General features: G+C 32.5%; 1 protein-coding gene across 1 annotated transcript in view; it reads left to right on the top strand.

The window, feature by feature from the left end:
• LOC111632039 overlaps positions 1–5,195 on the top strand; it is a 100,010-nt gene extending 94,815 nt beyond the window's left edge. Inside the window, exon 13 of the mRNA XM_023376395.1 lies at positions 543–5,195. Coding sequence (XP_023232163.1) covers positions 543–1,189 — 647 coding nt within the window. The 3' untranslated portion in view covers positions 1,190–5,195. The remainder of the gene's footprint in view (positions 1–542) is intronic.
• The last annotated feature ends 10,280 nt before the right edge of the window (positions 5,196–15,475 follow it).

Below are 15,475 nucleotides of genomic sequence, written 5' to 3'. Positions count from 1 at the left end.
TGCTCATGATAAAATGCTTGTATACACGTGCGCCACCTATCATAGGATAAATGTACTATGCCAGAAACCTTCACAAGAGTGTATTAAACAACTTCCCAAAGTTTCATGGCAATTGGATAAATGGTGTAGTAATGCATGAAGGATAGACAGCAGACATACATTCATTTTTATATATATAAATAAACTGTTTCTAAAACTGACAAATTATTTATAAAATAATAATACAATGTGATATATAATCAGTTTGATAAAAAGTCTATCATAATATATATTCATGTAATTTTTGTAGTTAACAGAATAAGAACTCAAATCTAAATAAAATTGATAATTATACTCTTGTCAGTTTTTGGTTTCAGAATATTTGTATTGAGAATTTTTTTTCTTTAGGCATTGCACTGAAAAATTTAAATGTTAGAAAAATAATAATTTATATATGTATTTATAATTATATATATAATATAGACACACTTAAATACAGTATTTTAAAAATATTATATATGACTCTTATGGTTTGTTTTAATAAGCTATTTATATATTTTCAGATTCACAATTTTCAATCTATAGTAATGCATCGTCTCCTACTTTAAGTCATGATGCTCATGATTCTCCTTCTAGAGATTCTAATCAGTCATCACAGGCTTCTGATATGTACAATACAATGAAAATGGTGTCAGGTAAGAAAGCCAATTCACAGATTACAAAGCAGTTAGTACAAGAAACTTTAATGGATGAAGGCCTTCGTGTAGTAAAAGAGCTGGCCAGTCAGATTAGAGAAGATACTGAAATACCCATCCCCATATCTAAACCAGAAGGTCGCCCTCGTGGTCGTCCACCAAGATTAGAACGGGATTATCTTGTTTCTACAGCAGGAGCAACTGGTGGAATACCAATAACTTCTCTATCAACAGCTATTAGTCTAACATCTAGTACCAGTCCATTGGCATCTGCTCAAAATGGCCATTGTCTCATTACCATGAATGGTCCTTCAGATAATTACAGTGCCTCACGCCCGAATGGTATGATGTTAAATAACAGTGGCCTTCATAACAGCAATGATGCAAATGATAAAACTGATAGTTCGGAGATTGGGAAATCACCAGAAAACAGTTTAAATGCATTGCTTGCTCTTTCACAAAAAGGTGTAAAACAGGAACCACCTTCTCCAAATAGTACTGGAAAAATGGAATGATAAAAATTTATCAAACAATTGACTTGTGAATAAAAATGTGCTGTGGTGCTGTTATATTTAATACTGCTCATATAGTCAGCTGTTCTCATTTTTGACCACAAATTTAACATGTGTACAGACTATTTTCATGTGCCTATGCCAATTTTCACTTGGCATGTGCAACCAAACATTGCTGAACTAGATTGGTTATTCCAGAATCACAACTGTCCTTATTTTGAATTTTTGTGAAATACACATGAGGTATTATGTCAAACATAATCCCTCAACACTCATTGCATTGTGGTAAGTGTGCAATAATGGAGTTTGGTACAGCTCCTTCAGACTTGTGGTGAAACCACACCAATTGGCCTTGCCAAGTGTTTGAAACATAGTCATAATGCATTGAAATGGAATTGTCTGTGATTTGTCATCATTTCGGCTGTGATTTACTGTGATGGTTGTTACAACTACACAGTGGCCAGTAATGCAAAGATTGTAGTACTCTAAGAGAGTCATGCTTGTTCAGCACGTTCAGAATGTGCATTGTAAACAAAAGCTTAATGTAATCTTCATATGTGATCACTTCACATTGGGTAGTTCATCATCATCATATTTTAGAATAACTGGATGTCAAATGCAATGAACTGCTTTCTGTACAGTGGTTGATTGCCTCTTTCATCCAGTGTTCTTTTTCTAGCAGATAATGCTAGATTTTGTGGTGCTGTCCTAGAAAGGATGTAGTTTTAAGGTGATTTTTAGGAAAGCAATATTAATGGATTTTTGGTGTGTAAAGAACGTAAAATGAATGGTGTTCACATACATGATATTAAAAATGGTATTAATTACAATAATACAGAGTAAATTTTAAGAACATGAAGAATGAACTGTGGTATTTTGCATAAATGCTAATCAACTGCTAGTGTTTTTAGCAGTAGATGCAACTTTCATAAATGTTGCCAAATATTTTTCACATTTCAGAAAGGAATATAAAATAATGTTTTAGAATCAGGCAGATTTGATTAGGATATTGAGTGCAACAACTTCCAGCACACAGTGAAGCATTGTGTATGATTAATCTAATTTACCAATGCTATGATTGATGCAGAATTTATTATAAAATTTATATATGTAAAAATTGGAAATGCAGATATGGTTAAATGCTGAGTATTGATGACTGTGATGGATGTGGAGATGCCAGATATGTCAAAATGTATACCACAGTTAATCTGTTGGTTACTGAGAACAATCTGGTCAAACTCCAGATTATAGTGAAAATTTTAGCTCTTTGTGATTGGACCTTTTGTGATATATTGTTCTAATAGTGTATTGCCAGAGAAGGAGAACTTCAAATTGTGATGTGATGCAGTAGATAGTTAGGTACATACCTTCTGGACTGCCTTTTTTTGGTATTTTCTTGTCAATGTCAAAATATTGAAACAGTCTAGTATGTAAACAATTTATTTGGAAATACCATTGTAAATTTCATTTTGTAGACATGTAAAAAAACAAAAGTGCAAATCTAATATAAAAAGTATGCTAAAAATCAAAATGCCCAGCATATTTGCTGATGTTAATTTCAGCAGTGTTTGGCATAAATTAAAAATAAGGCATGTACAATTTATTTTTCCTAGGCCTCTCTGAATATGTATCAGATATATCTAATCTTAGTGTTAAAATTGGAGCTTGAAAGTGAAGTACAAATATTGATAAAGTACCCTCAATATAGTTTAATTTTTTGACCTGTGCTGGGAACAGGTTACTTTATTAATTCTGTAGAATTCATTTAAACATCTTTTTAAAGTTTGTTTTAATAGAAAAATAGTATAGATGCAGCACAAGATATAACAGAAAATAGTTACAGTTTCTTTTAAGGAAATATTAAAACATGCAGATTGAGAGGAAATGACCAAAGATTTTGTTTGCTATGATAGTTATACAGTATTGTCTTTTGATTAGTGTGAAATATTTTGATAGCAATGATTGTTAATTATTTTTTAATATTGTACAATATAAACTTTCAAGAGTTTAAGGGGGCATAATATATGAGGCAAATCTTGTCTAAGGGTTATATTTATCATAATAAACTGCTTAATGTATTCTCTGCTGCTGACTGAACAGAAAAATCTATTAACTGAAATTCGGTTTTAAAGAATCTCATCTCTAATTGGAGAATATATTATATGTTAAATAATATATATAAACAAAGTATTTTCAAGATTAATCAATATTAAACTGCCAAAATAAAGTTGTTCTGATATATATTTATTTACTCATAGGAAGTAAAATAGTTTTGTACTTTTATGTATATTTAATTTGTTTTTGTTTTATGTTTGCTATATTTTTTTTAAAGTTTTTCATTTATGAATGTTATAAGATATCAAAACAATGAGTTTAATGCTAAAATTTTGAATTCTTAAATAATTTAAATTTGTGCTTTAAATGCAAAATTCTTTAAAATTTTAAATATTTGAAATATATATATATATACACACATTTTTTTCAGTCAAAATTCAAGTTACTTTAAATCATTTTTTGTATTAAGAAATTTATAAATTGAAAGTTTAAATTTTCTGTGAATATAAAAGAATACATTACATTTAGATTTACAGTTACATAGGAATAGTATAAAATTTTAGATAAACAGTTAATTAATTTATACAACCAGTTCAGGATTTAGTTCTTACTATTTTTATTAAACCATGATATAGTTTTTTTTTACAGTATGATACACGAAATTAGGAATATTTACCACTGTTCGTGTTATTGTCTACCTTCAAGATTTAAAATCAATATAAAATGTTAATTTTTTAAATGTTGTTTGTTGAAAAAGTCTTCAGCATTCAGCTAATACTCTTATGCATTATAATCTGTTATTTATAAATACACTTAACAAATATTTATATTTCTTTAAATATGCTTGAAAGTTATTATTTTCAGACATTATGCTTATTAATATTTATAAGTTTTTCCTTTAAATTTAGTAGTATTATAGTAGTACATCTGTTGTACTCAGCAGCAGAGTGTTCTGTTTATGCCTTTTGCCCTAGAATAAAGTTGTAGTTGTTCTTTGTTTAGTATATTTGTTTTTATGTTTGTGCATCAAATCAAGGATCAAGCCCAATTCTATACAAATAATAGTGGGCTTTATCATATTGTGATGTTTTTAAGACCAACCAAGCAGTCCTGAGGCCTTCCAGTTCTTGCCAAAATGACCATATTTGAATCTGTTGGTGCTGGTTGTTAGAATTAAAAAAACAAAAAAGAAAAAAAAAAAGAAAAAATAATTGTCATACCCAAAACAGCAGTAGTAAAATTTCTTAAATAGTAATAATTCTGTGTTTTTGCTGGTGTGAAATGTGTATAGCATCACAGTGAAATGTTTGAATTTTGCATATAGAAGAAAAATAGGTGATAGCAAGGAGAGGGAAAAAGACAGGAAGTAAATTATTCAAAATCAATATCTCATTTAATACCATTATTAATTAAATGATCATTTTAAATTAAATTGTGCACAAAAATTTATTTAAATTGAAAATAATTGTCTTTTTCCCTCCATCTTATCTTGGATTACATTGTGATGTCAAAAGCAAATATAGGTTAGGAATAAATTAGAAAATTAGATTTCAATTATTTGATGTTGACACAAGAAAACTGTCAAAGATTGATAGATGTCTTAAATAGTGTGTATTCTCTCCCTTATGATTATGTACCTAGTCATATTCTTTCAACTGCATGTTATTTATCCGTCCTTAGAAGTTCTCTTTGCCTTTTGAAATTTATTCATGTGATATCATCTCGTGGCGAGATTTGATTTTTAGTAAGAGAATCACAGCAAAAATTGCACCTGTGGTATTTCTGAAAGCAATGATTGTTCTTTCTTGTGTGCAATGGTGTAAAGGAAATTAGTGCTGGTAATTTGTGTACTTAGTTTTTATAGTTCCTGAATGTAGCGGTCTTGTTGGGTGTTTTTTGTGAAAAAATACCTTATGTACATTATTTAAAAATATGCCCATTGAATGTTATAAAATCACATTTACTGTAACAAGGCCAGTTTAGGTTGTTATTCTGAATTGATTAATTTTCCCTCATGCTACTTGTTATTATGGAAAAAAATTGGGAAAAATCTTTGTACAGGTAATGCAAATGCTTAAAGGATTATTTCCAATTGTGAAATTGCAATGCTATTGGAATAACTGGACAAGTTTTAATGCAGATAGAATGTCTCATTATTTTAATTTAATGCCATTTAAATTAATGGCTGTGACCTGAGCACCCGAAGGGATCTGTATGTTTCTTTCCCAAGTGATAATAAACATTCCATAAATTGTTGGCCCAAGTATTCATGCGAATAAAAAAAAGAGGAATACAGTAAAGTCCAAAACTATAAACTTAGTTATACGTAAAGAAAAAACATAAATACATGTTATGTATAATATATATATATATTTCCATTTGCATTTACTTCAATAAACAAAATTTCAATTCAAAATTGAATTATNCTGCTCTATTGGCACTAAGAGGACCTTTATCCATATTCATCTTGAGTTTCAGCGGGTGGGGGGATGGGCCAGACATAGCGCCCATAAAATACTCCTGGGGTTTGGACTGCCCAGATTCGATTCCCGAAGAACGATTAAGATGGCAGCCTACTGCTCTGGGCAGTGGCGTAACGAGGGGTGAACGGAGGGCCGAACAGTGTTTGACTTTTATCATTATCTTTTATTTGTAAAAGATGCTATATTTATATTATCATCATCTATATTTATCTATATTTCACTGAATTTACTGTGCCATGTTTCCAAATATTAAAATTTATAATTATAGATTTGAAAATAATTTGTGATCATAATAGAGAAATTAAATGATGTCTCATATAATTCAAAAAATGTATGCATATAAATATTTTTAATCAGATAATTGTTTGAAAAAATATATTATTGACAAGGTATCTTTTATGCTAAGATCTTTAAATATAAACTGCCAATTCTAGCACCATGTCTTCTGTGTAGAATATGAAACTGTGAAATTGTTAGAAAAATAAATACACAATCAGGTATTAAGTGATAGTGTGAAATGATCTATATGCAAGCATGCATAGTTACATTAAATGAGAATGATAACTTAAGTCAAACACTGGATCAAATAATATGCTAGGCTACATAATTTCTAATATGTGAATTGCTAAATATTGTATATTTCATAGATGATTACAGTTAAAAAGAAAAAAAAAATACAAGTAGATATGTTTCATAAATTTTATAAGTATCACATGACACAAACAGTCAATTAATTTATGAAAACATTTTTATAATATATGAGATGTAACATTATCATAGAGCATTATTTTTGTAGATAATGAAAAATTCTATGTAAACTGAACATTGTTATTTTCAAAATTACATACTAGTAGTAATTTACTTGTTAATGTTAAATGAATGCAATTATTTAGTAAAATTAAGATAATCCTAACAAATAAAAATTTGTTACATAAAAAAAAATAATGCTTTTATATTAAACAAAAATATGCTCTAAGGTAAATTTTTACAGTCTAAATTAAATTTTAGATAGTCATATTTATCTGAAATTTCAAATTTATAGCATTTGAATTCAAATATTGTCATAAAAGTACTGAAATTTTAATACTTTATTTATGACTGAAAGTTTTTAAATTTAATTCCTTACTTTTTACATGACTTTTTACAAAAGTTAAATAATTTTTCAGTCAAGAATTTTAAAAGAATAAATTGTCTTTTTTATTTATTGCGTCCTTTTGTTTACAAATTTATGAAAAGAAACTTTAAAATGTCGTATTATTGTCCAAAACAATAAATTTTTAAAGAAATATTTCATATATTTACGTTAACATCTAATTAGATTACGTTGAATATTTTGGAATAGCAAATATTTTTTTGTTTATTATTTAATAATAATCGTTTATAAACGAAAATCATATCTAAAGGGAATTTCAATTGTTCTGAAGTGAAATAAATCGTGTTGAGATTAGACAATTACGAAATTATGAACAATACATTATTAAAAATTTCTTGCCTTATAGTCACTTAATTAAATTGACGGCTGAACGGCCGAGTGGTTAAGTTGGCAGCCTGCCGCTCTGGGAAATCTGAGATCAAAACTGGACGGGTTGAAAAAATCCCAAGAAATTTTTTTGACAATCTGTCCTGATACCTCTGGCTCCACACCTCACCACTCAGCCGCCCCGTTGTGTGCCTGAACGAACCCATAATAGGCTTTAAAAAATACTCTCTTAGTGGCTACAGGGCAGAGTAAAAAAAAAAAAAGTTTAATGTTATCAAACGAAGTACTAAAACTCTTTCCCAATTTATTCATTAAAATTGTTTTAGCAATAAAAATAAATTTATTTGACGACAATAAAATCAGAATTACAGCGTTATAATGGTTAAGAAGTTTTTCATACTGAACTTTGCTTTTTTCTGTCAAAGCATGTAATTCCAATATTGACATCGTTGTATTTTCACGCATCCTTAAAGCGTTCCCCCTTTATGAATTCCGATGTATAAGTCAAACCCAAGATTTTTAGCTCAAAATTCTAGTTTAGATCTGGAAACAAAACAATCAAGCTAAAAATTACCGATTTTAACTGGCGTGTTTAAAGTAAATATTAGTGTTGCAACGAATAGTATATTCGACTATCAAGCTGAATAGTTTGGCCGAATATTCGGCTATTCGGCCAAACTATTCAGCTTGATTAACGCACTACGAAAATTGGCGCGCAAACCGCATTATGGCAAGGACGTGCTCTCCATTGGCCCACTGTCACTACGCTTCGCCAATCGCGTTAATTCTTGACAGTTGTAGCAGACAGACAAGAGCGTCATGGCAGTATGTGATAAATGATGATATCAAATGTGAATAACAATGAAATGACCTACACCTGTAAATAACGGAGAAAGAACAGAGAAAGACTGCGAAGTGAAAATGTGAAAATAAATATGAACTTGAGTTGATAACATAATCGAACAAGTCGAAGCAGCTTATTGGCGCTAAATTTGCGACCGTCAATGCCAAACAAGTGTTGTCATAGACTTCGGAAAGCTAAATGCTTGTAATGAAAGTAACTTAGCGTGCATGGGCGAAAGCCTGAGTCTGTTCGGGCTATCAAGCTGTCTCGAATCAGCGAAATCATAACTATGACATATACCGATGTCCTATGTGTCTCTTTTCTCCATTATCACCAGGCTATGAGTCACGTAATTATAAAATGAAAAAACTACAAATCAAAAGTATCGTGAGCGCGTATTATGATGTAGGCATAGGCATACGTGGACTAGAGAGATAGAGGAAAGAGAAAGGGAAGAGCAAAGACGAGCGCTTAAAAAAGGACAGACAGGGTCAGACCCTCAGATGTGTGTGACGATTCTCGAACGAATAGGTTGTGAACGTGTGCTGATATTTGTAATTATAAATTGTAAATAAGTGTGACTAATATTATTTTCTTTTTTATTTTGTGCATGTTATAAGTTATAAATAAATATAAACAAACAACACTAACCCGATAACATTAAATCTAAATACCAAAATGATTAATTTACTGTGTTTTTCTTATTTCTTACTCCTGTTTTTAAGTACGTATTCGGTATTCGTCCGAATAGCGAAAAATAGGCCGAATACCGAATAGTAACCGAATATTCGTTACATCACTAGTAAATATATGAAATATTCAAAATAAAGCGTCTAGTTTATGTTACACAAATACAAATAATACAAATAACACAAATAATACAAATTAGTTATACAACTTATATATAGCCTATATATAAGTAGTCTGCGTTAATCATAATCGCAAATTAATCGTTTACTGATCAAAGTTCAGTGTGTTTCGTACACCAAGAATTTAATACAGTGCATTATGTGTACATAAATTTTCTCGAACAATTACATTATTAAAATATATTGATAAAACATTTACACACATAGTTTATAAAATTGTTTTGTGATTAGCTTCTCAAGCTTATTAGTTATTAGATCAAGTTAAGAAAAAGCTCGGGAAATTATATTTATTGAAAATAAGAATATAATGTGAAATTTATAAAGTTACTTCTTGATAATATAAGGATGACGCTTTTTTCATTTTTTTGCTCTGCTCTATTGGCACTAAGAGGACCTTTATCCATATTCATCTTGAGTTTCAGCGGGTGGGGGGATGGGCCAGACATAGCGCCCATAAAATACTCCTGGGGTTTGGACTGCCCAGATTCGATTCCCGAAGAACGATTAAGATGGCAGCCTACTGCTCTGGGCAGTGGCGTAACGAGGGGTGAACGGAGGGCAGAGTCGCCCTGGGCGGCATTTTTGGCATTAAAATTTTTTTAAAACACTTTTAATGATAAGAAGAGTAAAATTATTTATAAATAAAAGAAATAAAATAATTTTTTCTTAAACTTAATATTCAAATTGTGTTTAAAATAGGTTTGATCTGTGTTATGTATTTCCCAAAGGAAGGACAGCAATTGACAGACTACCCCGGGCGGCTCAAACTGTAGTTACGCCTGGGAATCTGAGATCGAATCTGGACGGGTCAAATGACAAAATTTTTGGGGGTGGTCCGTCCAGATATGTTGGCCCCGTCTCTCATCACCCAGTCGCCCCTTTGTGGGCCTGGCCGAACCCATAATAGGCTTGCTAAAAATGCTCTCTTAGTGCCAACACCGCGAAAGAGTTTAAAGAAATCACTTTGGCCATCTGGCTGTCGCTATTCTGCTTACGAATCTTGATATACAGAGATGACACTAGTCTGCAGGCGCCGCTGTTTGGCAGATAAGATAGAGTGTTCCACCCTTCACCTTTATAAATACTATATTAAAGTGGTTATATCCTATACTTATATCATTAGTTTACGGTCAGAATCGGTTATCCCTGGCAAATAAATTCTAGTGAAGGGTTATCAACGAAGTTCCTTATGTTTCTGTAGACAGAGATTGAATTTTGTCTTCCATTTGTTGCAAAATTTCGACGATTTTCGGGAGTTTATAATCTTTCGGGACCATATACAGCAGGTGTGGCCAAACTTTTATCCCTTAGGGACTACTTTTTTGGTAAAATATAGTCTGTGGGCGACTATGAATATGGGCAAACAATTTTAGGATTTTTATATGCGCATGCGTTAACATTCATTTGCATTGTTTATCGGGATAAATACAAACAGTATGGGTATGTTGCACAGACAGTCTATTATTGTAAGAATAAATTATCGAATTAAGATTTTTAAACATTAATTTAAGTGAAAGCAAATTGTTCAACTTTAGCTTCGCGGGCTACTTTCAAAACCTTTGCGGTCGACCAGTCGACCGCAGTCTACGTGTTGGCCATCCCTGATATACAGGCTCGAGAGCCTGTTTTTTAAAGTAAATTTCTTTGTTTCCTTGCAAGAACATATCACCGGAGGAGGGAATATAGAAAAATCTCCCCCAAATAAAAATATTGTTGGGTCGGATCCGATTGGGTAGTGGGGACAGGTCAGGTGTGGACATGTGATTAGGGGAGAGGCCAGTGCTGTCTCTCCACGGGACTATTGAAGATAATTTCGAAGAACTTAAATAATGAATGATACAAAAGACATTAAATATTATGGGGCCCGAAATATACTGGTTTAGTATTTTTTAAACAAGTGTAGTGATGAATATCGTTTTCCTAATTAATCAAAGTTTTTGTTAAGCCTATTTTCATTGCCTCATTCTTCAGCTAGAACTGAATGCTATTTTTGAATATTAAATATAGTGTAACATAAAAATTTAAAAATTCAGTAACAAGTTGCGTAACTTTCCTTGCAATCACTTAAAATTATGTATGACACCACCTGTTATGATATTATATTTAAATAATTTTTATATTAATAATTATTATAAAATGGCAAAAGGCTTAATTTTGAGGGTAGAGATGAGTTTTATAAAAAAAAAATTGTAAATGTTAATAACAAGTAAAATCTTTATTCATCCAATCCCATTCGAGATATGACACACGACCCCATCCCCTGTACCTTTTAACCACCAAAATTTAATAGCATCAATCTCCCTAATACACAAACGGCCTTGTAAAATTTCAGAAATTTTCGACAAAAAAGCATAAGAGTTATTAAGCTTCAAAAAGGGTGAAAAAATCGTGCCACTATCTCACACTAACATCCATACAGAAAAAAACCCGAATTCTTGAATTTCTCGATGTTTCGAGGTTCCCTCAATCCAAAAATGTAAAAATCTTGGAGAATTTTTTCACTGATCACATACTTTTCCTCTGTTATATAAGATATAACAGCCGGGAAAGTAAAAATCGTTAAATTCGTTTTTTAAAAGCTGAAACAATGTAAACTCAATTTATAAGTAAATAAATAAACTTTCCTATGGGCTTAATCTTTTCTAAAAATATGTATAATCACGAAGCATTGTAACAACGAACGAATTTTTTTACAAATAGTATAAAACAACTTAATTTAAGAAAATAAAATGGAAATAACCAAATGATAACGAGTAATTACTTATTATGACATCGTCACAATGCCAGGCTGAAATTTTAAAAAATTTTAGACAAATTTCCACTGTTGTCTGTCCGTCCGTTCGTTTGTCTTCCCTTAATCTCGAGAATGGAGTTAAGTAGATGACAGACGAGACCAGATATGTAAATCTTAGGTGCAGGAGGTCCCGATTAACTATATATATAAACTTCTGATGTCAAGTTACAGTATTTCAATTCAAAACTTGCCGTGAAAGTAGTTAATACATGACTGGCACGACTCCATTGCCAACGGAAAAGTGCGATGCACAGGGGCAAGACACTATAATAAGTACAATTTGAGGTGGAGAGCATATATTTTAAATGAAATAAATAAAAAATATGATTAAAAATTGCAGCCCGGCATTGTGACGATGTCACAATCAATAATTGCTCGTTTTTAATTTATTTCATTGTACAGTATTTATTATAGTGTCTTGCCCCTGTGCATCGTACTTTTCCGTTGATAATGGAGTCGTGCCGGTTATCTATCTGACTTTTTTCCAGGGGAAAATTTTTGAATTGAAATAATGGGATTTTCGGATTTCATCGGAAGTTCGTATATAGTTAATCCTGCCCCTAAGCTTTCTGTATCTAGTCTTGTAGCTCATTTATTTAACACCGTTCTCGAAAATAAGGAAGGACTGGAAATTTATAGGTCTACAATTCTTTCAAATTGCAGCCTAACAATAGACTACATTTCAATAAGTTATTTATAAGTTTCTTCATGAATATCCTTTACGAAGGAATACGAGTCATCTTCGTACGTATAACTCCATCAACATTTTTACTTTTTCACTAATCGGTGTCTTAACCAATAAGAGTTGTTAGGTAACTTCGTAAACGTGCATGTTTTGTCATCTACACTTGATAAAGGTTCAGACGCAAGCCAATCCATATATACCTCCACTCACGGCACAAATATAGCACAGGAGGCGGAGACGGAAAGATTATAGAGGTCATGTGAGGTGACGTTCATGCGTTCTCTATATTTTTACAACATAATGGGCTTGGATGCGCAAACGCCATCTAACGTTATGTGTTTATAATTATAACTTCACAGACGGCCGGATGGCCGAGCGGTCAAGGTGGCAGCCGAGCGGTCAAGGTGGCAGCCTACCGTTCTGGGGGACCCGGGATCGAATCCGAACGAGTCAAAAATTCCCCAGGAATTCTTCGGGGGTGGTCCGTTCGGATATGTCGGGCCCGTCCCTCCCACCTGGTCGCCCCATTGTGGGCCTAGCCGAACCCATAATGGTCCTGCTATAAGAGGCCCTCTTAGTGCCCAAAGGGCAGAAAGATTATTAAAAAAAAATTATAACTTCCCAACGACATATAAGTACTGGACCCCGAATCGGATAAAAGTTAACGTAGAAACTAGCCCACCATCTGAAGTAGAGATGGGAGATCCAGTTCCTCTTCTGGAACTGTTGGAACTGATCCGAGTGCGGAACGATTTCTTCGGAATCATTACGTAACGTCGGAATTGCTTATTCTGTGTCTCCAAAAGGGTCGATAAGAGTTCTCCAGGGGTCGATTAATACACGACGGTCTAAAGGGGGTCGATTAACCCTTTACCACCGCCATCTTGTTTACGTTTATTTTGTAAACTGTCCAACGGCAATATAGGTCAGTCAAGCGATATTATTTAAAAAATTCACCAAAAATCAATTTATCATTATGTTCATATGAAAAAATAACGTACAGTTATTAATTAATATCTTTAGTTTAATAGTTTATAATGATTATAATTCCTTCCAATTCTAAATATCTATTGTTAGTAAAAGGTGGTGTCCGGATAGAATTGTCTGGACGTAGAGTACGTTTCCCGCGCTTTTTCTCTTTCAAACGAGCAACGGTTGTAGCCATAGAAACTCGGATGGAGAAACGACCGTTAGTTTTGAAAGCAGGATAGCTGATTGGCCGCCGAGCATCGGACCACTTGCGGACCAACGAGATATGGATTAAAGATAGCGCTGATTGACAATCAGCGCTATCTTTAATCCATATAAAAAGATAGGGCCGATTGCAGAGACAGCGTTTACGTTAAACGACGTTTGTCAACGGAACGGCCTATAGACGTTGGCTGGCTGAACCGCGGCTTAAAATGCGTTGCAAAGACGACGATCGTCTATTTCTGACCATTCTCTAAACGAACTACGGTAAAACATTGGCTCTTACTTACTTCGCTATTACTCCCCTGTTTTAGGAGTCGTTCGGCCAATCGGGTTATTTGTTTGTGACGTCAGAAATGGTCGCCAACTATGTTCCGAAAGCTTCCAGAAATAAAATCTTAAGGCCGTCAAAACAATTGTTCGGCAATTAATGACAATCCTTTTCCATTTCGATATTTAATTTCGTCGCCAATACGGTTTAAAATATGAACAAATCCATATTTAGAAAATTTATACCGAATTCGAAATTCGCCTTCGGAATAGATTTTTAAGGAATTAAATTAATTGACGTTTTAAGTCTTCACTCATTTGAATATTGAAATTGGAACATTTAAAACAAATTTAAAGTATTTAATTTTCCTGTGTTTGCTCCAAGCAATTAATTAATAAATAATTTTGCCGATTCATACCGTTTGCATCATTTACCAAAGGAACGATATCTATTTTTATCTAAACTTTTCCACGAATAAAGCTACCACTCGAATTGAAAAGCCCTCTAAACCTGCTTCGAGTGAGTCTAGAAAATAGGTCAAATAACTTGTTTCTAATCGCTGCCTACATTGTGGCAGGCGAGAAACGCCGTCTCTGCAATGAAATTTTTCTGAACAGCGGTCTACCCGATCTGTAAACCGTCGTCGGTCTCTAAACGTTGTCTCTGCAATCGGCTGATAGTGTTCAGGTAATGGAACCGCTTGGCCACTGGTGGGCGAAGAAATTTTGAAATAAATATAATAAAATGCATAAACTATAAATTTTAATGAACTATACGGATGTTCAATGAAACCCAACCCCCTTCCTATCCGTTGTCTGATTTTTGTACGATTTGTCTTAACATCCCTCTCTCCCTTTCAGTGTGGACGTCATTTATGGACAGCTGCTATAAACGGTTATATATTATCCAGTGTAGGCACTCGTCGATTTACAACAAAACTTCAGGAAGCAATAGTGTTCGAAGTCGAGGAGCGCCTTGTATTCCTTGTATTTTGTATTCCTTAATTTGGCGAAATATTTACCGATATGAATAATAATTTAATCGTATTTACTATTAAAGATTAGTTTAATATTTTTCAGAGAACTTTGACTATTTCATTTATTATTTATCAGATCTGCAAACTACAGTCATGAAAATTATGTATTTGTGATGAACAGTCATATCTATATTAGATGAACGTACTCCAAGGTATTTCCTGCAGATGCGCAGCTTTCTGCCTTCAAATGTCATGGCGAACGCACGTTCACTTCGCTTCAAAGATGGCGGCCCGATTCGGAAACTAATAGGGTAAACTTGCCTAATTCGTACCACTTAAGGAAAAACCATCATATTATCGAAATTAATAAACACAAATTATTTTTTATTTTAAGTAACTTTTATTTGGGAAATATTTTATCACTACCATAATCAAATTTAGCATAAATCTTATAAACTTCTGAGAAATAAACAATTTAAAAAAACACTAAAAAAGTACGATTTAGGAACATTCGTCTTAAATCGTACCGATATATTCTTAAATCGTACTTTGAGATCCTATCATTGGTTTGCAGTCTTAAGAATAAAAATCTTTATCAATAATGTATTAATACGTGTGTATATTAACTCTTAGCAAATTCG

Source organism: Centruroides sculpturatus, unplaced genomic scaffold (genome assembly GCF_000671375.1).
Source record: "Centruroides sculpturatus isolate CEXI.00-Female unplaced genomic scaffold, Cexi_2.0 scaffold604, whole genome shotgun sequence".
Taxonomy (NCBI): domain Eukaryota; kingdom Metazoa; phylum Arthropoda; class Arachnida; order Scorpiones; family Buthidae; genus Centruroides; species Centruroides sculpturatus.
This window is presented reverse-complemented; position numbering and strand designations above follow the sequence as displayed.